At 41.2% G+C, this 27,126-nt stretch overlaps 1 protein-coding gene and 1 long non-coding RNA gene across 2 annotated transcripts in view; both read right to left on the bottom strand.

The window, feature by feature from the left end:
* Positions 1 to 27,126, bottom strand: part of IPO5 (importin 5) — a 51,757-nt gene that overhangs the window by 10,116 nt on the left and 14,515 nt on the right. The window contains exons 7-17 of the mRNA XM_049853261.1: positions 21,246 to 21,368; positions 20,849 to 20,969; positions 18,338 to 18,425; positions 12,274 to 12,380; positions 8,232 to 8,356; positions 8,054 to 8,143; positions 7,795 to 7,968; positions 5,128 to 5,346; positions 4,207 to 4,290; positions 1,687 to 1,819; positions 1,479 to 1,600 (exon numbers count right to left, since the gene is read on the bottom strand). Coding sequence (XP_049709218.1) covers positions 1,479 to 1,600; positions 1,687 to 1,819; positions 4,207 to 4,290; positions 5,128 to 5,346; positions 7,795 to 7,968; positions 8,054 to 8,143; positions 8,232 to 8,356; positions 12,274 to 12,380; positions 18,338 to 18,425; positions 20,849 to 20,969; positions 21,246 to 21,368 — 1,386 coding nt within the window. The remainder of the gene's footprint in view (positions 1 to 1,478; positions 1,601 to 1,686; positions 1,820 to 4,206; positions 4,291 to 5,127; positions 5,347 to 7,794; positions 7,969 to 8,053; positions 8,144 to 8,231; positions 8,357 to 12,273; positions 12,381 to 18,337; positions 18,426 to 20,848; positions 20,970 to 21,245; positions 21,369 to 27,126) is intronic.
* On the bottom strand, positions 21,380 to 26,967 carry LOC126058262 (uncharacterized). The gene is made up of 3 exons (XR_007513157.1): positions 25,124 to 26,967; positions 24,607 to 25,019; positions 21,380 to 24,554 (listed from the first exon to the last, which is right to left on the bottom strand). It is a non-coding gene; the product is annotated as an uncharacterized LOC126058262 (long non-coding RNA).

Genomic DNA, 27,126 nt, shown 5'->3' with positions numbered 1-27,126 from the left:
TTTAAACATGTTACATTTGTATTTGTTCTCCAGTTCAAAGAGAAAAACATACGACAAACATCCAAAATATATTACAGGCATTAAGTACTGAAGATAAAAAATTCAAGAATTACACTTTTAAATAAATTAAAGAGAAAATAAGGCATATGTTAGTACATAACTTTTAAAGCTGCTTTTATTTAGGTTATCTAATTGCTAAATTAGTAACATACCATAATTTCCTAATTCTGCCTTTAAAAAATATATTATCTCTTCATTCTGGCTGTAACATGTGCTCAAGAAAAACAAACAAAAAGAAAACCGACAAAAGAGAACTCAACACACATACACACGTGCCATAATACCACAAGAGATGATCGCTTTAACATTTTTATTTTCCTACCATTACTTTTTTTAACATGACTGAAATCATCATCAGTTTCATTTTAATTTCATAAGCACATTTTATTCACTCAGACAGTGCTTCCTGGCCACCTACGACACTCTAGGCACTGATAACGTGCTGATACAGCAGTTAATAAAACAGACAAAAGTCACTGCCCTCACCCAGCTCACGTCCCAATCCCTGCATGTGGCTGCATCATACTCCAGGTGCAAGAATGTATTGGTCATTTTCCTATGAACAGGCATTCATTTGGGCTGTTGATTGCCTTTTGCTATTAAAAACGGCACTAATACTGAAAGGTTCTGTCCGCATGATTTCTTTAAGATGGAAATCCAGGAGTAGAAACGTTGGGTCAAGAGAAGAACTAGATGGTGCCCAGCTACCACTCCTGACCATTCTGAACAGGGCTGCAATAGATCAGCCCTCGGTAGAATGGCAGAAAAATGCAGAACAGAACTCAGATTCTTAAAAAGTCCAGGCTTGCTGGACCCACTGAGACCAGAGGACTCCCTGAGACTACCACCCTGAGATACTCTTTAAACCTTGAACTGAATGAAAACTATCCTGAGACTACATTTTAGCAAAGTAAGAGTGGCACACAAAACAAAGGATATAACCTGTTGAGTATGGTGCTCTATTAAAAATAAAACAAAGCAAAACAAAACCATCATCTATATGAGACCAAAAGATCAACAATTATGCCAAGCAAAGATGAGAATATATACATACATAGCAGGAAAGCTAGAGTACTGGAAACAGAACCACCAGAGCACAATGAAAGATTTCAGAACGTTGACTTGTGAAAAATTTAACTAACGTCACTGACAAATTGTATAGGAATCGTCAAACAGGAACCTAATTTACTGTGTAAACTTGCACCAAAAACACAATAAAGTATGATTAAAAATAAAGAAAGGAAGAAATTAAGAAATAAATAAATAAATGTTGGGCTAAAAGGTTCCTACATTTTTTTTCATGGACTATATTTCTCGGTTCTTCGAACAGTTTCATCAGCATCTATGGAAGCAGTCCCCTGAAACATACAAATGTATTATGAGAAGTAGGAAGTTTCATAAAAACTACGATCACTTACCAACATCTGGCAAGCAGTTGATTTTTCTTCCAGTCCTGCAGTTTTAATACCAAAACTCTGCTGATCTCCAAGATTCACAAATTCCCAACCATCGTCATCACTCATATTCTCCATGTCTTGGGCTAGTAACAGGGAAGAAAAGAAATTCATGTAACAAATACTAAAAAGAGAAATTTCACAACAGATCTGTCCCCATGAAGACACCTACTGTCTAAAAGAGCTACTTCAGGTTTAATGGCCGCCGTCTTCATCAAGGGCCCCATAACCACTGGCAGGTACTGCTGAAATTCTTTTCCGAGGATCTTGCACATTCTAGCCCATGCTGAGATCATGTAAGAGATCTAGAAAGAAAATTAAATTTACATGGATTTAAAAACACATAGCTATTCAACATAAAGAAAGCCATTTCCCTATTTCATAGCAAGTTGTACGCAAGTTCATGGCACTTTAAGCTGTAAGTGCACTTTCCACGTTCGTATACCTAAATGTTCAGAGTCAGTAATGAAATCACTAGGAGCTCTCTATGTTGGGATGTGGACAGAGGGTGAGGCACAAAGACAAAGACTAGGGTCTTGCCTATTTTTCTTACTTTCAAGAAGCAATTACGGTTTCCCTCGTAGCGTCTCGATTACCTAAATGAAACCTGGTTGAACTTGTCAGCTACTAGACACTAGTGTTCTTGAAGGCAGGAACAGATTTGTCTGTGTGCCCTACTGTCCAGCATTCCATTCATTAGACACTGACCAACACCCAAGAAGCACAACTCCCCTCTCTCCTCTTAGCTCTTCTGGTTTTCTGTGTAACCGGCTGGGTATACTGAAGGCACTTCCTCTCCCACCACTGTGTTTACTTAAGACTCAGTCACCTGTGAAGCCCTGACAGTGAATCTGGCTCGTGTACACGCCACACACACACTCCCCACCTCTTATTAAAACAAAAACAGTAATTTTAAGTGTAAAACTAAAGCTTGTTCATTCCACAAATATGCACTGAGTGCTTTCCATATCCCAGGCATTCTATGCCCCACGCTGATACAAAGGTGAGCAAGACAGGCATAACCCTATCACCCTCCTTAGTGCTTACAGTGCTCTTATTCTCCCTCCACCAGTAGTCTGGTTAGTGTCCTAGCCTTTGACCTATACGCAAAGGTACGTGTATATTTATATACCATTTTTCAAATAAAGCAAAAACCAAAACCATACAAGCTCTTTATATTCCACTCCATCCTATGTGCTCTCTCTACGTATCTCAGGTACGGGAAAAGATCATAGTGTGACCGTGTAAAGTAAAAATCCAATTCTACAATTATTGACTGAGCACCTGTTACAGCAGGCTTTGGGAATACCATTAAAGTTACGAGACATTTATGATGCTTATTGCAACACAGTGTTGTTAAGCGTCTACTATAGAGCCTCTGAAAATCAGGACGGTCTTAAAAAGGAGGTGAATTATGAGTAGGAACTAGCCAGGTGGGATGGGGAAAGGAGGGGAAGGGTGCTGTAAGCAAGGGTTCTTTGTCCACAGGCAGACAGAGGAGAACGCAGCATGTCCCACAAACCAAAGAAACATACAAGGCCCTTATTTATTTATACTATTGTACTTTAGGTGAAGGTTACACAACTAGTTTCTCATTAAACAATTATACACATATTGTTCTGTGACATTGGTTACCAACCCCACAACATGTCAACACTCTCCCCTTCTCGACCTTGGGTTCCCTATTACCAGTTTTCCAGTCACCTCTTGCCTTCTTGTCCTTTCCCCTGGGTTGGTGTGCCCTTTTAGTCTCGTTTTGTTTTATGTGCCTGTCTCATCTTTTTTTTTTTTTTGTCTCATCTTTGGCTGAAGGGTAAATCTCAGGAGTGACTCCATTACTGAGCTAAAAGGGTGTCTGGGAGCCATACTCTTGGCGTTTCTCCAGTCTCTGTCAGGCCAGTAGGTCTGGTCTTTTTCTGTGAGTTAGAATTTTGTTCTACATTTTTCTCCAACTCTGTCCAGGATCATAAGGTCCTTTGCCACATTCTGGAGACTGAAATTTATCCCAAAGGCAAAAAGGATTTTTTAAAGTACAGATGATGAGTCTGACTTTTCTAAATTCAATGGCTGATATTTGGAGCACAGTAACATGGTGCAGTGGCTATGGGGAAAGAAAAAAGTGGACAGATTTAAGAGATGCTCAGAAGACTAGAGGATTTCTGAAAAGAGATGGGAAGTAAGAGAAGGGGAGAATGCCAAGATGAGGCTTGGATTCCAGCTTGGATGGAAGTGAAGATGGATGGTCACGTTCCCTGAGACTGTTGCGTTTCTCTGTTTTTCTTCTGAGGGGAGGGAGGCCAAGTCGCATTCAATGGGCCAGGAGACACCCAGAGATGTCCAGTAATGGTTGGAGATACGAACCTTGAATTCAGGAGAAAGATCTGGGACTCACAAGTGTATAAAGGAGAACCAAAGTCATGACTGTGGATACTGCTCAGGGAGACTGAGAAGATAAGAGGGCCTGAGACAGAACCTTGAAGAGAACTAAGTTTAAAAGACTCAGAGGACAAGGGACAGGTCTACAACAGACTGAGAAAAAAGGCGATGAGAAATAGCAGGAAAACCAGTGAAAAACCACTGACACCAAGGGTTGATATCATCCTGAAACTCCTTTTTTTAAAAAAAGTACACTTAACCTTGTGTTACCCGCAGCTCATAAATGCACCAAGGCAAACGGGCCACGGTGCTTTACCTGAGGGTCGTCGTCTTCCATATCGTTGAAGTCTGTCTGGGTCTTCAATAGTAACTGCATCACATCCGAGGCGTCCTGCATGAACTAGAAGAAAACATTCAGGAATATTTTTTTGCCAATATTACTAGTGTGTATCAGATAAGAGAGGCACTTATTGCTACTTATGTAATCATAAAACTTTCAAAAACAAAACAGAAAGCCCTTATTTTTCCCACATGGGTCATAATCCTACAGAAAAAACTAACATACTGAAAACTTCTCATCTATATTGCAACAGATTTAACGTTCTTCTAGAAAAGCACTGGCTAGGTTCTCAGAGTCCCACAGAACAGTTTATAAGGGAAGTTAACACTGATGCCGGTCTGAGGGGAGACAAGACAGAGAAGTTCCATTTGTTAGGTCTGCGGGTGAGAGCAAACGAGTGGTGACACAGGAGCTTCTTCTGGGTTAACTTGGACTACTCTGAGATGCTGGCGGGGAAGAAAAAATGTACTGGCCACTGGTCCCCGTAATTATTTTCTGAGGAGCTATATGAATATAGATTTGCCTCTTGGGACACACCTGATGCTTTCTGGATCAACAGAAAAAACTGGCAAGCTTCCAAGCACACGGTTTAAATGAGTAAACATAAATACACGCCTCCCAAGAGACAGACTACATGTGTGGTAGGGGAAGTGGGTTTTCCAAGAACATAACTGAGTTAAGGAGAAACTCAGTAAGGATAAAAATACGAAGGCAACAATGTATTTATGTATAAAATGGGAGTAATGTGAAAGGAGAGTAAGGAACTGATGGATGAAAAACAAACAAAAAAAATCCAAATAACCGAAAAACCATTTATCTAAACGAAACATCATTTATCGTACTCTCAATACCTCCACAGCCAAAGTACATACACACACAATACTACAAATCACTTACTTTTTCCTTCCCAACAGCCAGACCGATGAGGCTGATGCATTCAATAGTTTTTCCTCTCAGAAGTCTGAGTTCCTTTTGAACTGCATTCTCAACAATGTGTTTTAATGACGGCATAAACAGGTCATAGTAGGGAACAAATTTTTCTTCTGCAGTATCTGCAACTGATGCAATGGACGTCACGACTTGTTCCAAAACTAACTTGGTGCCTTTCTGAATCAACTAGAAGGAGAACACACACCGAATGAGTTACTTAAATAAAAAAATGGCAAGAAATACCCTGCTCCGAAGCAAAGGTAAAACCTGCGGCAGTTGAACCTGCCACCGTCATTACAATGATCGCCTCGGCACGAGCTATTCCCCTCACGTTCCTCAACGTTCTTCTGCAACAGCAAGCTGAGACGACCTCTCCGGAAGCAGAGACATAAAAATGATCCTCGTGAAACTGTTTGTGTGGGATTTTCTCTTTTAACAGTTGTCATTGTAGGGTGCCACAGAGTAGGTTCTGACTCACAGAGACCCTACGTACAACACAATGAAACATGACCCAGCTCTGTGCCATCCTCAAAACTGTTGCTGTGTTTAAGCCCACCGTTGCAGCCACTGTGTCAATCCACCTCATTGAGGGTCTTCCTCTCTTTCGCTGACCCTCTACTTTACCAAGCATGATGTCCTTCGCCAGGGACTGGTCCCTCCTAATAATACGTCCAGGCAACATGATGTGAAGCCTCACCAGCCTCGTTTCTAAGGAGTGTTCTGGCTGTACTTCTTCCAAGATACCCTTTATTTCTGCTTTATCTCAAAGCACAGCTAGTTCTCAGTACAAACACTGACTTCTCCTAAATTTTTATATCCATCAAGCTTAATGCCTACTCTTCTTACCCATATTTTTTGTAATTTACTCCCACTACTTACTGTATACTCCGTGCTAGTAGCTGCCCTACTCTGTTGTGAAGAAAATTCTCTTGTTAGCCCCTTCCCCTAACTTCTTACCTTAGCCAGAGTCTGACTCTCCCCACTAATGAACCTGTTACTCTTTCTTGCATCTATTTCTCCATTTGGTGAAACATATGAGATCACCATTTCTCCTGAACCAATGATCTGTCTACTGTGCTCGGACCTGGCTATAATTAACAGTTACTGGGTATTTGCAGCTGGGCCCATGCTATCACCTGGTCATATATATATATATGTACGTACATACACACACACACGTTATTTTATAATTTTTTTGTCAATTGATATGAATACCTGGAGAAAACTTGATTTTCTTCATTTGTCCCATCAACCACACTCTTCAGCAAAGGACTTCGCCTTGTATTATGAGTTCCATGACACCTCTAAGAAGTTATCTTATTCCCTATTTCTGCAACTCCACACATGCTCCACATTTAATGTCTTCACCTTGCCTGTGACCTGAGAAAAGCATCTTGTCCTCAGCTAGATCTTTAAGCCTACCTCGTCTTCATACATCTTTCGCTCACGTACTTTATCCTCCTCCCCACCCCATCTGAGCAACTCCTTTCAGGCTTTAAGCACTGCTCCCCACCCCACCCCGATTACTGAACCTCTGGGGGCAGGGAAGAAGACAGACACTCGCTGGACTCTGCAGCCCTCTACCCAAACCTACTTTTCGAGTCACTTTCTATCCACCTATTCCTGATTTAACCAGCCTACCCCTTCAATGTGGCTCCACTTTTTCTGTCTTCAGATAAACTCCTGCTTCCTTTAACTACATTCTCACTGGGCTACCTGACACTGTGCACTCAACCTGTTTCAACTGCCTCTTTCTCTGGCTTTCGAGGCGCTGTAGTTTGTGAGTCTTCCTCCTTGTTCTCTGATCCATCCTTCAGTATTGGTACACCAGGGTTTACAAAAAAACCGTGCTCCTTCCCCATGGACAACTTGAGGATCACTGCTTTAGATGAGACACGGGCTCGTTCCTGCTTTTCTCTCCTACATCGTCTTTCTCACATGCTGCTGTACTAACATCACTCAGTTATTGTTCTCAGACAGCATCTCTTACTTAAACCATAACTATAAACTATCTCTACTTAGGTAGCCAACGCTTTAAAATTTTTACATATTTAAAGCAAAAAGGGTATCCTTTTCCCATCATCTGTTTCTGTCACCCAGGGTAGACGAAGGGTAAGCATTTTTCACTTCCTCCTCTTCCATCTTTTTAAATTCAAACCGGCAGAAAAAAAAGCTGTTAATGTTTCCTATGAAATGTCTTCTAAAATCATCTCTTTCCCTCCATTGCCACTATTACCAAATTCCCTGGATGACGATCATGGCTGTCTTCCCTTAACTCTTTCTCGTTTTTTGTTTCTCTCTCACAATAATTTTCCTACAATCACATAATCATCATTTCTCACACTGCCTAAGAACATAAAGTAATTCTAAATTTACATAAATCAGAGTTAAAAAATTCATCTGCCTTATCTTGAAGACAATTCATACATTGATTTTGCCTTTGAGACTCTTTCCCAATTCCAGTATCAGCCCATGGTCTTGGCAGGCCTGAACTCCTCAGCGTGGGCTGGAATCCCCCCAGTCTGCCTCTTTCTGCTCTATATGGCCATGCTGAAGTCTTTCTCCAGGTCTTACTCATCATCAGATTAACCTATAAACACAGGGGCTTGCAAACACGAAGACTGTAAAATTTACCTCTTGAAGTTTAAGTACCATGATGGAATGCAGGTGTTTCACCAAATTGTCTAAATACGGGATGAGCAGCGACTTGGGGCAGTCTTCAGTAAAATTAATGAGGGCGGCTGCGGCGTGGGCCTGCACTCGCTGATTGCCTTGGTCGTCCATGGTCTGCAACAGAGCTGCAATCACCTGCAAAACGAAACCAAACACACAGAATTTGAAAGGCCTGCTCCTCATCTTACAAGTGTGATGTGTTTGAGGTCTTGCTACTTGCCTTTTCATGGAATTTCTTCTGGAAACCAGGTGCAAAGTCTGTAGCCATCTGCCCCACAGCATTGCAGGCCGCATACCTCACTCTCGGATGCTGGAAGAAATTTCCTTCCGTGAGCAAAGCAACGTTCCCAGGTGCAACTATGGTGATAATTATGAGACACTTATTTCCTGGTACTTACAGGATCCTGAAGAAACAGCAGAACGAAATTTACTATCTCATTTAGAATTCCTTCCATTTGCTGGTGGCACCCTTCGCCAATGGCAGATAAGGCCATCAATCCTGCATGCCGATATTTCCAGTCAGCTAGAGAAAAAATTACACATAAAGGAACAGTAATTAGAAAACATAAACAAGGTAACCTATAAAAAGTTCTCCAAATTTGGAGAAGAAAAACAATCTGTTAGATGCATTTATTAACTAGAAAATAGATTCTACAAAGTGCCTGACTGGATTATCTCACTGTAACAGCTGAAGTGGTTATGTCACCAAGCACATCCCATCCAAAGGTTAAAAGGCTACGAAGAAGCCAAAAGCTTATCAAAGTTTATATCAAGCATTTATGTTTATAAATAATTCTTCCCAGCCTCGCCAAAATTTATTTATAAAGTATCTTATTAGTGCCCATAGAGTTTGCAATAGACAGGTACATATATTAAGAAATAGTTCCAACAAATAAGAGAAAAGGACAGAATTAACAAATATCATTGGTGAGTCAAGAAAACAAGACTCACCCCCCCTAAGAGTCACTATAAGGAATAAACATCTGGATTTTCTGTGTCACACACTGCTATATTTAGAGAATATGGATTTATTGATTTTCCTGGTTACATTTCCTATTCAAAAAAAAAAAAAAAGCCAAGGAGAAAAGATTTAACATCACAAATGAATACTGATGAACCTTACTAACATTCTAACGTTAATAAGGAGTCCTAGTGGTATGGTGGTAGTTTAAGAGCTTGGCTGCTAACTGAAAGGTCGGCAGTTCAAACTCAGCAGCCACTTGGTGGGAGAAAGCCCTAGTTCACCTGCTCCCATCAGATTACAGCCTGGAAACCCTAACGGGCAGTTCTACTCTGTCCTATAGGGTCGCTATGAGTCGGAATCAACTCAGTGACAGTGGGTTTTGGTTTTTTGGAATGTTAATAATGGCTATTGACTTTTGAGTTAATGGAGTATTAGCTAAGCAATGTTTCTTCTACTGTTTCATATCCTATTCTAATTTATAACTTCCCTGCCTCTGATTTATGTATTTACTACACTAATTCCTCTAGGTTGCTTCAGGTTAAAAGGCAATGAGGAAGCCAAAAGCTTATATCAAACTTTTATAATGTTTATAAATAATTCTTCCCAGCTTCGCCAAAATTTATTTATAAAAAAGTCTTATAAGCTGACACAAATCTCTAACACTGGGTCATGTGCCGCAATGGTTCCTAGAGCAGAGCCAGCAGCCCAGGGCGAACCTGAGGTCCTCCGGGGGTTCACTAGATAAAACTATTCTTAATATTAAAATGTTGTTTGTTCTTTTCACTCTCATTCTCTGAGGGTACAGTGAAATTTTTCAGAGATTACATGTGTGAAATCCTCAGAGACTAAACGCAGAAGCAGATGAGAGGCCAGCTGTCTAAACCGGACATTAAAGGTATCTGTAAAAGTGCAACAAAAAAAGTCATTTTCTCACTCTTTTTTGGTTTTAGGAAATAGTTACTCTTCATAAAAGATGTTATTTCTGTTAATATGTAGTAGTTTCTTATTGTTATTTTTAGGTTGTTGTTGTGTGCCATGGAGTCAATTCCTACTCACAGTGACCCTAGAGGACAGAGTAGAACTGCCCCATAGAGTTTCCAAGGAGCGGCTGGTGGATTTAAACCACCCATCTTTTGTTTAGCAGCCAAGCTCTGAACCACTTCGCCACCAGGGCTCCATTTTTCAGATAAGCATTTTAAATATTTCCCAGTTTTAATTTCTAATATGACAAACATGAATAGATCAATAGATACAACCCACATGAACGAGAGCACTCTGGGATCCTCAGTAATTTTTCAGGGTATGAAGAGGTCCTGAGGGCACTGTTTGAGAACCGTTGATGCAGGGGATTAACTAAATTGTAGAAAACCTACATCAGACTTAATATTTCACTTCTGGGAGCACAAACCCATGTAAAGATGAGCTCTGCTGTAACAGGGCCTGCCGCACAAAGAATTTCTAAAATATTTCTTAGTGTTAAGTATTAAAACATTTTGGTAAATGTTTCTAATTGGTTTCAATTACTCAATGTACCATTAAGCCAGTATTTCTCAACTAAGAAATCATGACCCTAGAAAAACCAATGTATCAAGAACTGATGCAACTCCTTGCATATTGGACTTATTAAAGAAGAAATGCAATAGAAAAGTGTCCATATTTGGTTGAGAGAGAGAAAAAAAAAAAAAAACTCTCATATATTCCCAGTGGTGAAATTCCTGGAAATATGCTCAGTAGAATGTGATGATAACAGCGGGGGGTGGGGGTGTGGGGAGATTTGGAGATGGTTTTCCTCTGAACTTCAAAATATTTTTAAATTTAACATTTATTGTTTTAAGAAAAACAAGTTTTTAATTTATTTATTTAATTAAGCAGGACAAATATAGATGTATGTTAAGTTTCTTAGCGTCACGGAACATTCGATGGGGCAAACACTAGTGAGTGTTTTGGGCAAAAAGATATTACTATAAAATTTCAACAAAGAAATATGCATCATTTACCATGGTTTAAGTATATTTCACGTATTATCACCTACATCTTTTGATCCTAACACCAATTCTGGTTGTAGGGCAAGCATCATTTTCCTATTTTACGAGCCAGGAAACCAAGGTTTGGCTGAAAGTCATACATTTAACAACGACAAACCTTTACTGAGAGTTTATGGCCACCTATGAAAAGTCTTCTGCAACCCAGTTAGTACGTTGTAGCAGGCGCCTGAAATCCAATTCGATAACTACAAATCACAACCACACCTACAACAGTCTGTTTGAAAAGAGCAGTGTGAACCAATGGAGAAACACTGATAGCTGGGTGACCTTTGCAAACTTTCAATGTCTCTGGGCCTCACTTTCATGTTAAGAATGTAAGAGCTAGGTTTACTCTTTCCAGTAACTCCTACAGATCAAACAATCTGTTATGCTGAGAGTCTCTAACCCTTTGGAAAAAGACCTTCAAAAAGTTTAGGGGAAAAAATGAAAACTACTATTCAACATCCAGATATAAAATCTCATGATAGAAAAGGGATCACAGTTTTTGACCATGGCTTTTCAAGGATAGTAAATAAGAATCAAAAAGGGTAAGAAACTAGGAGAAATCACAAAAGAGTCAGGGTTCTCAATAATTCACTTTCCTTTGAAGCTGGTTGCCTGTTAAACCATTCTACCATTTTAAGATCCTGTACCAGTGGCTGGACCCTCAAGTCTTGTCTCTTAAATATCCACTCTGTAGATACAGTCACACGAGTAAGCCAGGATTTCTATAGGACAGTGTTTGCATCAGCGCTATTTGTAATCAACAACCATAAACATTTCATGGGGAGTTCCGAAAAGCTATGCAACTGTTGCAGAGGAGACAGACTGTACATGGCAGTACGGTACACTGTGGGGCAGAAACCGGGGACCGGTACGGTATACCCGGAGATTCACACGCCAGTCTGCACGAATGCGGTCACAGAAGTCTCAAAAGAACGCTAACGATATTCACCTCTGAATACGAATTTTTGAAGGACTTCAGTTTATACACTACTCTATTTCAAGTTCTTCAAAATAGCAAGATGTTAACTTTGTAATTAAAAGACAAAAAAATAAAACACGCATTCAGCAGCAATTCTTGATACTGATAAAATTACCGCCACAAAGAGTGACGACTGCCCAAATATTAGAGAAATGTTGGCTGAAATACAGATGTGACTTCTGTTCTGAATCCTAGATTGAATTTCTTATTTTTTAAGAAATGCAAGATAATGGGCACAAAGAATGATTGTAGGAATCATATATGCTAATATTCAATAAACATTCAAATAACGAAGTCTTAAATTAAAATCTAAATATTTCTGGCCTATAAATTTTCCTCAGAATTTGTCATTTTTTTCTATACAGTGAAGCCAATCTCACGGAGGTAGAACGGAGCGACACTTGTCGCAGTCAGGATTTAGAAGGTCCTGTTCCCTGATTCCAGCATCTGAAGGACAAACAACTTACGGTTTTGCAGCATTTGCATAATGTGTTCCTTGATCATTGGTAGGACGAGCTTTCCACCAAGTCCACAAGCCATTCGGTCTAAAGCACTCTCGCCAGCAACTGCATTGCTAAACAAACAAAGTACTGTATTCAACATATTTGAAATGTGTAAGAAAGAAGCTAAACAGTACACAAACATACCAATAAACACGTTAGTACGCTAGGACTGAAAACAAGCGTAATTCAAGCAGTATTTCAAATGGGGTTTTGAAGTTCTGGGGGATGATTCACTCTAGTTTGAGGAGTCCTGACTCTGCGCTTTATTTTTCAAGACCCCTGCACAGTTCCCTCCCCTGGTAAAAAATTATACTCAAAAATAGCTTCTGAAACTTTTGTGACTCAAAGGTATAAAGTGGAGTATTTAGGAGAGTCTCGTGTATCTCATTTCCTGGACACATACCCTTGAACCTCCTTAATGAACAGATCATAGCGAACTGAGAGTATTATTTCCTGCTCTCACTGTCAGCTTATTCAAACATCTTGGAGGGGTGCAAGTTGCATTACCAAAAATATACAGAAGTAAAACTCAGTTCTAGTGTTTTTAATAAAAACGAAAAAAATCTGGGCATACTAGTATTTGCACACTTATTCTGGCCTGGAACAGCTAGCTTAGTGTGTGTCAGGTGCATAACCTTCAACTGTGTTCTGTGACAAGACTGAAGACATAGCTACAAATGATGTTTTGATTTAGAGCAGGTTCTTAACTGACTGATCAATTGATCCTGAAAATATATTTATGCCTTACTTACAGATAAAAAAATGTTATTTGTCTACCAGAAAAAAATCTCTTAGATTGTATATATTTAAATACTTTTTACAAGACAAACTAAAGGGCAGGCGGGAGCACATTACAGTAACTGAAACAGGGATGGGAAGCATGGCCCCTACCAGGTTATTTCCAGTGACTGCTTTCATACACAGGTAACCCCCGCTTTTCCAAAGTCCACTTGACGTAACTTTGCTTTTGCGAAAGGCCTATGCTAGTACCTGTTTTCGCTAATAGCAAGAAATCCAAAGAGGATTTTCACTTTCGTGAAAAAAGGCAAAACGTGGAAATAGCGTTCAGTGTTTTGTGGCAAGCTGTTGGAGAGGCAGCACATACCATGAGGAGCGAAGAGTGGCATCCCAAAGCCCCTTGCCCGGGAACTACACTCAGCATCTCGGCACCAAGCCACCATCGCTTTAAACTGTGCTCGCGAGCATCTGGGCTTAATTTTGTGCATCTGTTAGCAGGATGTGTCCTAAGGTGTCAGAAAAGCCTAAGACAGCTCTTTAAGACTTTCATGTGCTCCTTGGTATGATGTGGTAGTTTATTTTTTGGGTCTGGGAACACTCAAAAAATTTTCCCACATAAATTATTGGTAACTCCTTCTTTACTTTATGCCATCTCAGCTTATGAAAGGTTTCATAGGAACACTGTACTTTTGGATAGCGGGGGAAACCTGTACTTCAAAACAGTATTAAGCCAGAAGTCAGTCATTTTCAACGATGTGATTAAGCCTTAAAAATGTTCCCCATATTCTGAAAGCCAAGTGACTTTAATTTTTACCTCTGTTAACCTATTATCTGTTACAGTAGTTTACACTAGCTCCCAGTCTTTCTCAAGCTGAAAGAACTGAAGGAAAAATTCCAGCCTCGAATTGCAATAGTGAAGGATTCTATGGGGAAAATATTAAACAATGCAGGAAGCATCAAAAGAAGATGGAAGGAATACACAGAGTCATTATACCAAAATGAATTAGTCGATGTTCAACCATTTCAAGAGGTGGCATATGATCAGGAACCAATGGTACTGAAGGAAGAAGTGCGAGCTGCTCTGGAGGCATTGGCAAAAAACAAGGCGCAAGGAATTGATGGAATATCAATTGAGATGTTTCAACAAACAGAGGGAGCGCTGGAGGTGCCCACTCGTCTATCCCAAGAAATATGGAAGACAGCTTCCTGGCCAACTGACTGGAAAAGAGCCACACATATGCCTAGCCCCCAAGAAAGGTGATCCAACCAAATGTGGAAATTATCAAACAATATCATTAATATCACACACCAGCAAAATTTTGCTGAAGATCATTCAAAAACAGCTGCAGCAGTATATTGACAGGGAACTACCAGAAATTCAGGCCTGTTTCAGGAGAGGACGTGGAACCAGGGGTATCATTGCTGATGTCAGATGGATCCTGGCTGAAAGCAGAGAATAGCAGAAGGATGTTTACCTGTGTTTTATTGACTATGCAAAGGCATTAGACTGTGTGGATCATAACAAATTATGGATAACATTGTGAAGAATGGGAATTCCAGAACACTTAATTGTGCTCATGAGGAACCTTTACACAGATGAAGAGGCAGTTGTTCGGACAGAACAAGGGGATACTGACTGGTTTAAAGTAAGGAAAGGTGTGCCTCAGGGTTGTATTTTTTCACCATACCTATTCAATCTGTATGCTGAGCAAATAACACAAAAAGCTGGACTATATGAAGAACAGGGCATCAGGATTGGAGGAAGGCTCATTAATCAACCTGCATTATGCAGATGACACAACCTTGCTTGCTGAAAGTGGAGAGGACTTGAAGCACTTACTAATGAAGATCAAAGACCACAGCCTTCAGTATGGATTGCACTTCAACATAAAGAAAACAAAAATCCTTACAACTGGACCAATGAGCAAAAAAAGAAAAAGATGATAAATGTAGAAAAGGTTGAAGTTGTCAAGGATTTCATTTTACTTGGATCCACCATCAACAGCCAAGGAAGCAGCAGTCAAGAAATCAAAAGACGCATTGCATTGGGCAAATCTGGTGCAAAGGACCTCTTCAAAGTGTTGAAGAGCAAAGACGTCACCTTGAAGACTAAGGTGCGCCTGACCCAAGCCGTGGTATTTTCAATAGCACGATATGCATGTGAAAGCTGGACAATGAATAAAGAAGACCGGAGAAGAACTGACACCTTTGAATCGTGGTGTTGAGGAATACTGAATACAACATGGACTGCCAAAAAAACAAACAAATCTGTCTTAGAAGAAGTATAGCCAGAATGTTCCTTAGAGGCAAGGATGGTGAGACTGCATCTTACGTACTTTGGACATGTTGTCAGGAGGGATCAGTCCCTGGAGAAGGACATCATGCTTGGTAAAATACAGGGTCAGCAGAAAAATGGAAGACCCTCAACGAGGTGGACTGACACAGTGGCTGCAACAATGAGCTCAAGCATAACAACAATTGTAAGGATGACTCAGGACCAGGCAGTGTTTCACTCTGTTGTGCCCAGGGTCGCTATGAGTCGGAACCGACTTAATGCCACCTAACGACAACAACCCAGTCTTTCAGGGGAATATTTTCAGTTTTTTAAGAACGGTGATAGTATGACAGAAACCCTGGGTTAAGAGCTCAGCTGCTAACCAAAAGGTCTGCAGTTTGAATCCACCAGGCGCTCCTTAGAAACTCTATGGGGCAGTTATACTCTGTCCTACACGGTTGCTGAGTCAGAATCGACTCAGTGGCAATGGGTTTGGGTTTGGGTAGTACGACATACTCAGAGGAGTAAGAAAAACGGTGTTACTATTTAGTCTAATTGACTATGTAACCTCAGCCAAATCACTCAATCCTCACCCTCCATTACTGCACTATAATAGGAATACTCAGAAGATCAATTAAAACAACAGCACTTCAAAGTGCTATACTCTATACACACATAAGGGACCATCATCGTTGTTAGGTACTGTAGAGTCAATTCCAACTCACAGCAACCCTATGTACAACAGAATGAAATGCTGCCCCATCCTGGGCCATCTTCACAATCGTTGTTATGCTCAAGCCCAGCGTACCAGCCTCTGTGTCAATACATCTTGCTGAGGATCTTCTCTTTCACTGACCCTCTGCTTTACACCAAGCGTGATGTCCTTCTCCAGGGACTGGTCTCTCCTGATAACACATCCAAAGTACGTAAGACAAAGTCTTGCCACCCTTGCTTCTAAAGGAACATTCTAGCTGTACTTCTTCCAGGACAGATTTGTTCGTTCTTCTGGCAGTTCACGGCATATTCAATATTCTTCACCAACTCCATAATTCAAAGGCATCAATTCTTCTTCAGTCTTCCTCATTCACTGTCCAACTTTTGCGTGCATACGAAGTGACTGAAAACACCATGGCTTGGTTCAGGCTCACCTTAGTTCTCAAAGGGACATCTTTGCTTCTTAACACTTTAAAGAGATCTTTTGCAGCAGATTTGCCCAGTGCAATGCATTGTTTGATTTCTTGACTGCTGCTTCCATGGGTGTTGATTATGGATCCAAGTAAAATAAATCCTTGACAACTACAATCTTTTATCATGATGGTGCTTATTGGTCCAGTTATGAGGATTTTTGTTTTCTTTATGTTGAGTGAGGTGTAATACATACTGAAGGCTGTGATCTTGTATCTTCATCAATAAGTCTTTCAAGTCCTCTTCACTTTCAGCAAGCAAGGCTATGTCATCTGTGTATCAAAGATTGTTAATGAGTCTTCCTCCAATCCTGATGCCCCGTTGTTCTTCACGTACTCCAGCTTCTCGGATTATTTGCTCAGCATACAGACTAAATAAGTACAGTGAAAGGATACAACCCTGATGCATACCTCTCCTGACTTTAAATCATGTAGTATCTCTTGTTCTGTGTGAATGACTGCCTCTTGAGCACAATTAAGTGTTCTGGAATTCCCGTTCTTCAGAATGTTATCCATAGTTTGTTACGATCCACACGGTTGAATGCCTTTGCAAGTCAATAAAACGCAGGTAAACATCTTTCTAGTATTCTCTGCCTTCAGCCATGATCCATCTGACATTAGCAACGATACCCACTGTTCCTTGTCCTCTTCTGAATCTGACTTGAATTTCTGGCAGTTCTTTCAATGTACTGCTGTAACTGCTTTTGAATGATATTCAGCAAAATTTTTCTTCTGTGTGGTATTAATGATATTGTTCAATAACTGTGATAAATTATCGGGGATGGGTACAAACATAGGTCTCTGTAGGTTGGCTGGCCAGGTAGCTGTCTTCCAAATTTCTTAGCATAGCTGAGTGAGTGCTTCCAGTGCTGCATCCATTTGTTGAAACATCTCCATTGGTATCCGTCAATTCCTGGAGCCTTGTTTTCTGCCAATGTTTTCAGTGCAGCTTGGGCCTCTTCCTTCAGTACCGTCATTTCTTGATCATATGCTACCTCCTGGAATGGTTGAACACCGACCACTTCTTTTTGGTACAGTGGCTCTCTATTCATTCCATCTTCTTTTCATGCTTCCTGCATTATTTAGTATTTTCCCTGTAGAATCCTTATTATCATTACTATACAGCAGATACAGTAAACTTCAAACAAAATTTGCTCAATTTTTTATAGGCGTTTGTATCCACGGAGGTGTTCTAAGTCTAAAGAAATAACTAGAAATAGTGATTTCAATGTTACAGTGTACCCATCTTGCCATCACTGTGCCCTCTATCCTAAAGTGCGTTATACCGGGAAAATATGGTGTTTTGCAGGGCATTTTGCTGAAACAGATCTTCTAAGTGAGGCCTATGCATATAAAGGCACTTATCATAATAAAGCTTCTTTATACTTATTTTAATCCTGAAGAAAATTTAGACTAAGACAGGAGAGGAAAGGTAACTGTTTTATTTGCTGTATTTCATGTCAGGTTTTTTCTGAAGGTAAACATCCTTGTTTGTTGTCCTGGGTGTCTTTCATTTCCTGATTACAAAATAATTTTATATATTACCTATTTACTATTAAAGTATCTTCATTAATTTTCATTAAAGGTATATAAATTTTACTAAAACAAATTATACATGAGTAAGAAATACTATTTAAAATATCGATACAGCAATGCACACAACTGAAAGCTTCAAGTGCCCTCATATCCCAAAGTTAGAAGTTTAACTTAGGTTTAAAGAAGACACCAGTGAAGAGGGATGGGCCTTGCAGGCCCACAGCTCTCATTTCCACCCTGGGTTCGCTCTGCTCTGTCAAGAGACCTCCGCGAGGTAGCTGGCGTACGGAGTTACCTGTCAAAGTCGTCATCTTCGAGCTCATCAGCATTTGCCCAGTCCTCGTCCTCTTCCAGGTCAACCATCATGGCTAACATCTGAGGAACTAAATTAAAGGATTATTTCTTTAGTTATTATTTTGTCAACATCCATTTACAAACGAGAATTCTGGAGTCAAGTGAAAAATGAAGGATTTACTTTGCCTCTGAAAGAGGTTTCTAGAATTTCAACCTTTTGCTGTATTTGCTTCACATCCTGTTTTAAGAAGCAACATTAAGGACAGAAGTCAAAGCCTCCTATGAACTTCCTGAATCCTACTGCATTCTCCCCGTCACCAGAGGTAAGCACACCGCAAGTCAATCAAGTTGTTTTTATACTAGAACTACAGAATGTTATCTATTCCAAGATTTCATTTTTATTATCTAAATGGCCTACTCTATGTATCCTTTCGCAATGTACTTTTTCTTAATACATGTTAATCTCAATCTTAATTACTTTACAGCATTCCCTTATTCATCCATTGTCCTGTTGATGGACATTTTGGTTGTTTCCAGTATCTTTCTACTGGAAAATCTGCTTTGATGAGCATTCTTATACTTGTCTCCAACTTCACAAGCAAGAGTTCTGGGTACGAAATACTTATGAGTATCTTTGATATTACTAAAAATCATCAAATTGCTCTCCAAAATGGTTGTGCAAACTTATAATGCCATTGAAAGCCAAATAGGAGGCATGTCATATTTCACCAATAATGTGTTATGTGGCCTGGAACTGTGCATCAGAGTCCTCTCAGCTTCACACTCTTCACCAACGTGTGATACCGTCAAACTTCCGATAATTTGTATTCCACAGTTACCCTTGTTTTAAGCTTTTCTAGATTCCAAAACTTTGTTGACTGTGCAAGGCAACTAATTTCTCCCAGTTTGTGGTTTATCTTTTATCTTCACTTATGGTGTATGTGCTTTGTTAAAAACTTTGTTTTCGAATTTGTGTATTTTGCAACGTTTGTGGCTATGGTTTGTGATTCAGAATCTTAAAGAAATTTCTAATACTAAGCTTTACTTGTAAAATGTATCTGTAATATTTAGGTTTTTAATCAACCCAAAATTGGCTTTTATAGAATATTTTTGGGATACATATTTTTTCTATAGAAATAACCAGTTGTTCCAACAACTTTAGATGAATTATTCATCTTTGCTTCCATGCCAGTGGACCCACTCCTAGACTCTCCTTTCTTCCATCTGTCTACAACACCTGCACCATCAACAAATTCTATATCTTCGCAGCTGATAGGGCAAGGTCTCCACCTTGTTTTTCTAAATTATCTTGGCTACTCTAGGTTCTTTGTCCTTCCACATGAATTTCAGGATCAATCCTACTGGAGTGTTGACTGAAATTATAGTGAATTTATGTATTAATTTGAGGAGAACTGATATTTAATTCTTTTACCAGGTCTTTCCACACTACTCAATTTTCTCCATGAAGGCCTTATATATCTTTTGATTTATTCCCAGGTACTACAAGTCATGCCTGCTATTATATTTTTTCATAGTAAATTTTCCAAATGATGCCTACTGGTCTATGGGAATGCCATTATTTTTATGTTACCCTCATATCCAGCAACCTTGCTGATTAAACCCTTTAATCAGCCTAACAATTTACCTGTTTATTCTTTCATATTTTCATGGAGGCAATTACACAACCTACAAACCAGCAACTTTATCGTTTCCAATTTTTACACTCACGTGAATCTCTTACTACACTGTCCAGGACCAGCTGTACAACAGAGGCAGTGACAGGGAGGCTACTTTCTCTTCCTGACTTGAATGGGAATGTGTCTAAAATTTCAGCCACTACCTCAGTGTGAGATAAATAAAAGGCAGAGAGCACTTTAAAGTAAATGTGGTGATGTATTTACCGTCTAAATGAACATAACCAACTGTTCAAACACCGATTTATATGTGAAGAAACGACCAGGCCAGAAAACATCGGGTTAGTAGCTCCCCACCCTGTACTCCAGCACAAGGGAACTTTAAAGTTACTATTTCCATAGCACGATAGATTCAAGTTTCTCCTGCAAAGAGGGTCTACAAAACAAAACAACATGAGGTAGTGAATAGAGCCCTGTGATCAGTGTTAGATTTGTGTTCTAATCCTGCCTCTATTATAAAGTATCATAGTTATTGCTAGCTTTTCAGTCTGTCAATCTATAAGAATTTTAGAGTAGATGTCCATACGCCCTCTCTGAAAATTTTTAACTCTATTAACTCAAAATTTAGCATACATAACAGAATATACCGCCATCAACTACAGACATCCTACTTGTAACACCAAGTCTTAAAGGCAGACCCACAACTTTGGGTAGAAGCATGTGAGTGTACACGAGTATGCACTTCCCCAGAGTCATCAGATTCTAAAAGTGCATTCATCATATTCTCAAACATCTGTAAATTATGTAACCCTCAGCGAATTTATCTATTAAGTTCGCCACTTCAACGCATGAAACTATTTTAAAGAACTTTTACTTACTAGTCTGTGCAACGATATTAGTATGTTTTCTTAACATAGCGGCTGCCGTCTCAGAGAGGGTCACGATCACTTCAAGTGCAAGCTGACGCTGCATATTATTGAGGCTAGTGTCTGCACATAACTACAAAGAAGAAATATTTACACGTCACATGTTTAATAGTTAAGATCCAAAAAAAAAAACAAACCCACTGCTGTCAAGTCGATTCCAACTCATAGCGACCCTACAGGACAGAGTAGAAGTGCCCCACACAGTTTCCGAGGAGTGCCTGGTGGATTCGAACTGTCAACACCTTGCGTAGCAGCCATAGTACTTAACCACCATGCCAGCAGGGTTTCCTAGTTAAGATCAGTAACTAAAAACAAGAAACAGAAAACATAGTGGAAGTGGTTCATTTACCTTGAGGCTTAGTTGTAAGGTAGCTTCTAAATGAGGACGCAAGTACTTTGGAACGGTATCTGCAATCTCAACAAGGGATTTCAGGACTGAATCGTCATTCTGGTAGCAGGAGTCATTCACAGCCTAAAAAGTATGAAAGAGAAAGAAAGCTTGTGCATACCTCTCTCTCAAGGTGCCCCGAGGGTTACACTACAAGGCCTCATTAGTCAAAACATTTTTAAGAATTAACAGTGTTGTTACTTTAGTAACGATTCAGCAATCTATAGTACACAAATGTTCTATCCATAAAGCATACGGACACCTTCCTTTCAATTAATGTTAACAAGAAACATACAAAATATTTAAACCAAAATTAAAACCAGTGAAACTACAACCACAATGAAACTCAATGAATTTTTCTGTAACTATAAGGAACCCGTTTCCTTCGTCCTTCCTATGTCCATATCCTGGTCTTTCCTACACACATAGTAAACATTCCCTCCTAAGATGGCTCTATTGTGTTCACCATTGCCGAATTTATTTTCCTTTGACGTCAAGTATGGCCTTTGTGGCGTGTAAGTGTGCATTTATGTATCCACCACTGCTTCCTTTAGAGTGACAACTACTAGGAACGCTGGCTGACACTTCAACATAACTCTAGACACAGAGGAGCAAACACTTCTGCTATTAGCATTAAACAGGGAGTCACTCAAGATTTTGGGTAAGAAACCACTAGAACAATAGTATGGAACAGATAATGATTTGTCACTGACCTAAGTTACCCTTTCAAATTGATAGCATGGTGAGAAAAGTTTTTACTAAATCCAAATGATTATTTTTTTAATCATTTAGAAACTTCTGGTTTTAGCTCCTCTAAATCCTCTTTAACCCAGTGGCTCTCAACACAGGTGTTACTTCCCCCAGGAGGCGCTTCTTGGTTGTCACAATGACTGAACGTGAACAAAGACCAGAGATTCTGTATGTCCTACATCTCACAGGATAGTATTATTTCAGGTATTTATAAAACAGGAAAACCTGTTCATAATGATCTGAACGTAGAACCTAACTCATAAACTATTTGTTGCCTGGTTTTAAGGTATCAGGATTCCCAAGCCCCCAAGAATGTAACTACTGTATAAATCAAGGACCAATATATATCGTGTTTTGACCAGAGCATCAATGTTTCAGGATATCCCACTGCCAACAGCAACAACACCTGTGTCTGACTTGCCAGTGATGCCTCTGTCATCAGCCCACGTTTACTAGCTACAGCACTCGTGTCGATCACTGAAACCACTTAATCTACTGTGTCTTTCAGGTAGTCACGCCCAAGCATTCACGTGGAATTGTTCACCACTTTTTATTTCTTCTTTGTGTTCAGTTAGCACCATAAATTGTTGTTGCTGTTAGGTGCCGCAGAGTTGGTGCCAACTCGTAGCAACATCATGTATAATAAAACGCAACACTGCCTGGTCCTGTGCTATTCTCACGATCGTCATGTTTGAGCCCATTGTTGCAGTCACTGTGTCAATCCATCTCATCAAGGCTCTTCCTCTTCTTCACTGATGCTCTACTTTACCAAACACGACGTCCTTCTCCAGGGACTGGTCTCTCCTGATAACATGTCCGAAGTACATGAGATGAAGTCTCGCCATCCTTGCTTCCAAGGAGCATTCTGGCTGCACTTTTTCCAGGACAGATCTGTTCCTTCTTCTGGCGGTCCATGGTATATTCAATCTTCTTCACCAACACCATAACTGAAATGCATCAATTCTTCCTTACTCGTTGGCCAACTTTCGCATGCATATGAGGCAACTGAAAATACCATGGCTTGGAGTCAGGTGACCTTAGTCCTTAAGGCGACACCTTGGCCTTTTAATACTTTAAAGAGGTCTTTTGCGCCAGATTTGCCCAAAACTTCATTTGATTTCCTGATGGCTGCTTCTGTGGTTGATCGTGGATCCAAGCAGAATGAAATCCTTGACAATGTCAATACTTTTTCCGTTTATCACGCTGCTTATGGGTCAGTTTTGAGGATTTTTGTGTTATGTAATTCATGGTGAAGGCTGTAGTGTTCGATCTTTGTGAGTAAGTTCTTCAAGGCCTCTTCAATTTCAGCAAGCAAAGTTGTGCCATGTGCATACTGCAGGCTGTTAATGAGTCTTCCTCCAATCCGGATGCTGCATTCTTCTTCGTATAGTCCAGTTTCTCGGATTACTTGCTCGGCATACAGATTGAAAAAGTATGGTGAAAAGATACAACCCACACACACACCTTTCCTGATTTTAAACCACATGGTATTCCCCTGTTCTAACAACAGGTTCTTACAAGGTTCTGCGTAAGCACAATCAAGCATTCTGGAATTCCCATTCTTCACAATGTTATCTATAACGTGTCACGATCCACACAGCTGAATGCCTTTGCAAAGTCAGTGAAGCACAGGTGAACACCCTTCTGGCACCAACTGATACCAGCAGTGATGTCCCTCGTCCACAGCCTCTTCGGAGTCTGGCACCAACTGATAGCAGCAGTGATGTCCCTCGTCCACAGCCTCTTCGGAGTCTGGCACCAACTGATACCAGCAGTGATGTCCCTCGTTCCACAGCCTCTTCGGAGTCTGGCACCAACTGATAGCAGCAGTGATGTCCCTCGTCCACAGCCTCTTCGGAGTCTGGCACCAACTGATAGCAGCAGTGATGTCCCTCGTCCACAGCCTCTTCGGAGTCTGGCACCAACTGATACCAGCAGTGATGTCCCTCGTCCACAGCCTCTTCGGAGTCTGGCACCAACTGATAGCAGCAGTGATGTCCCTCGTCCACAGCCTCTTCGGAGTCTGGCACCAACTGATACCGCAGTGATGTCCCTCGTCCACAGCCTCTTCGGAGTCTGGCACCAACTGATACCAGCAGTGATGTCCCTCGTTCAACAGCCTCTTCGGAGTCTGGCACCAACTGATACCAGCAGTGATGTCCCTCGTTCCACAGCCTCTTCGGAGTCTGGCACCAACTGATAGCAGCAGAGATGTCCCTCGTCCACAGCCTCTTCGGAGTCTGGCACCAACTGATACCAGCAGTGATGTCCCTCGTTCAACAGCCTCTTCGGAGTCTGGCATCAGCTGATACCAGCAGTGATGTCCCTCGTTCAACAGCCTCTTCGGAGTCTGGCATCAGCTGATACCAGCAGTGATGTCCCTCGTTCAACAGCCTCTTCGGAGTCTGGCATCAGCTGATACCAGCAGTGATGTCCCCCGTCCACAGCCTCCTCGGAGCCTGGCCTGACCTTCTGGCAGTGATGTCCCCCGTCCACAGCCTCCTCGGAGTCTGGCCTGACCTTCTGAGCAGTGATGTCCCCTGTCCACAGCCTCCTCGGAGCCTGGCCTGACCTTCTGAGCAGTGATGTCCCCCGTCCACAGCCTCCTCGGAGCCTGGCCTGACCTTCTGAGCAGTGATGTCCCCCGTCCACAGCCTCCTCGGAGCCTGGCCTGACCTTCTGGCAGTGATGTCCCCCGTCCACAGCCTCCTCGGAGCCTGGCCTGACCTTCTGGCAGTGATGTCCCCCGTCCACAGCCTCCTCGGAGCCTGGCCTGACCTTCTGGCAGTGATGTCCCCCGTCCACAGCCTCCTCGGAGCCTGGCCTGACCTTCTGAGCAGTGATGTCCCCCGTCCACAGCCTCCTCGGAGCCTGGCCTGACCTTCTGAGCAGTGATGTCCCCCGTCCACTGCCTCCTCGGAGCCTGGCCTGACCTTCTGAGCAGTGATGTCCCCCGTCCACAGCCTCCTCGGAGCCTGGCCTGACCTTCTGAGCAGTGATGTCCCCCGTCCACAGCCTCCTCGGAGTCTGGCCTGACCTTCTGAGCAGCGATGTCCCCCGTCCACAGCCTCCTCGGAGCCTGGCCTGACCTTCTGGCAGTTCCCCGCTGACGTGCTGCTGCACCTGCCTTTGAATCACCTCAGCGAAGTTTTACTTCTGCATGACGTTAATGACTTTGTTCGGTAATTTCTGCATCGTTGGATCCCATTCTTTGGAATGGACACAAATTTGGCTCTTTTCCAGTCATTGGCCAGGCAGCTGTCTTCCAAATTCTTCAGTGTAGACATGTGAGCGTTTTCAGCATCGCATCTGTTTGTTGGAATACATCATTTAGTGTTCTCTCAACTCCTGGTGCCTTGTTTTTCGCCAATATCTTCAGTGCAGCTTGGACTTCTTCCTCCAACACCATCAGTTCTTGATCACATGCTGCCTCCTGAAACAGCGGACCGCTGACCAATTCTTTTTGGCAGTGACCGTGTATTCCTTTCCATCTTCTTTTGATGCTTTCTATGTTTTTCAACACTTTCCCCACAGAATCCTTCCATATTAGAACTTGAGGCTTGAATTTTTTCTTCAGTTCTTTCAGCTTGAGAAATGCCAACTGTGTTCTCCCCTTTTGGGTTTCTAACTCAGGTCTTTGCATATTTTATAATATTTCACTTTTGTCTTCTCGATCCACCCTTTGAACTCTTCTTTTCAGCTCTTTTACCAACGACCAAAGACCAGGAATTGTGGAATGACATCAAGAACATCGTATATGAAGTGAATTGTTATTAAAAACACAGGAAGGAAAAGGCCAAAATGGACTTTAAAAGCTAGTCTGCAACTTGCTCTTGACCTGTGCATGTAGATGAATTATATTAGCTATGAATTTCATCTTACGATAGTACACAGAAGTTATAAAACAGTCACGTTTCGCTTAACACCCATGAAATGTTCTGTGAAACAGGACATCGTGTGATTCGTAGGTTGTGTGAACAACTGGGTCTATGGTTTGCAGGAGCTTCTGAGTGCACAGGCCTGGGGGCTGCTGTGCGTGGACGCCTTAGGTAGCACTTGGCTGGGTCCTGCATGGCCCTGAAGCCCCATAAAGGTCACAGTGGGGTAGTAGAGAAGCGGTCTCGGCAGCTTGGTGCTCCTGCCCTGGCTGGGCCCTGCAATGCCTGCTGATCTTGGCCACTTGGAAGCAGGATCAGGTGCCCACTCCCCTCAGCAGCAGGGGTACCTGTTACCGTGGGTGGGGGGACAGCGGGACAGGCTCGTTGCTAGTCGAGCTGTGGGAATCTCCTGGATGGTGCACGCTGGACCACGAACGTGCATGTGGTCGGACACCGCCTGAACAGACATTATGTGTCACGTGACTGTACTTGTTTTAAAAAGGGGGTTTTGAGTCTGACATGATTTGAAAACCAGTGTTCTAACTTATCCAATATCATCTTGTGTTCTGATTAAGACAGGAAGTATACTTAAAATAATAAACCATTCTTGGGATCTGGTGGCACAATGGTTAGGAGCTTGGCTGCTAGCCAAAAGGTCAGCCGTTCAAATCCACCAGCTGCTCCTTGGAAACCGTGTGGGGCAGTTATACTCTGTCAATAGGGTTTACTATTAGCTATTTTTTTTTTTTTTTTTACAATACAAACTGCTACCATCTCGGTGGTAAAGAGGAAGGACTCCGCTCCAATTTGGGTTTGAACTGCAGTGCTACCACCTACTGTCACTGTGACCTTGGTTAAGCTTCTTAACCTCTTCTCCTTAGTTTCTCCTCATGTAAAATGGGCATTAAACCTCATAAGTTATTTGGTTAATTTAAGGGAAATAAACTGTGTGATTAAATATTCAATAAGACCAATTTAAGCATATATAAATCGCTTATGTCATTTGCTTTCTATAAAATTTCTAAGACTCTAACCTAAATATTTTCAAGAGATGAAAAGTCTTTTCAAAGGCAATAAATGTAAACTCAATGGGGAAAAAGATTTGTATGTTTGTCTAGACCCTAGAATAGTATCAGCAGATAAAAAAAAAAAAACCCCAAACCCATTAGTATTGAGTCGATTTTGACTCATAGCGACCCTAAAGGACAGAGTAT

The sequence above is a fragment of the Elephas maximus genome, chromosome 14 (assembly GCF_024166365.1).
Source record: "Elephas maximus indicus isolate mEleMax1 chromosome 14, mEleMax1 primary haplotype, whole genome shotgun sequence".
NCBI classification, from domain to species: Eukaryota; Metazoa; Chordata; class Mammalia; order Proboscidea; family Elephantidae; genus Elephas; species Elephas maximus.
This window is presented reverse-complemented; position numbering and strand designations above follow the sequence as displayed.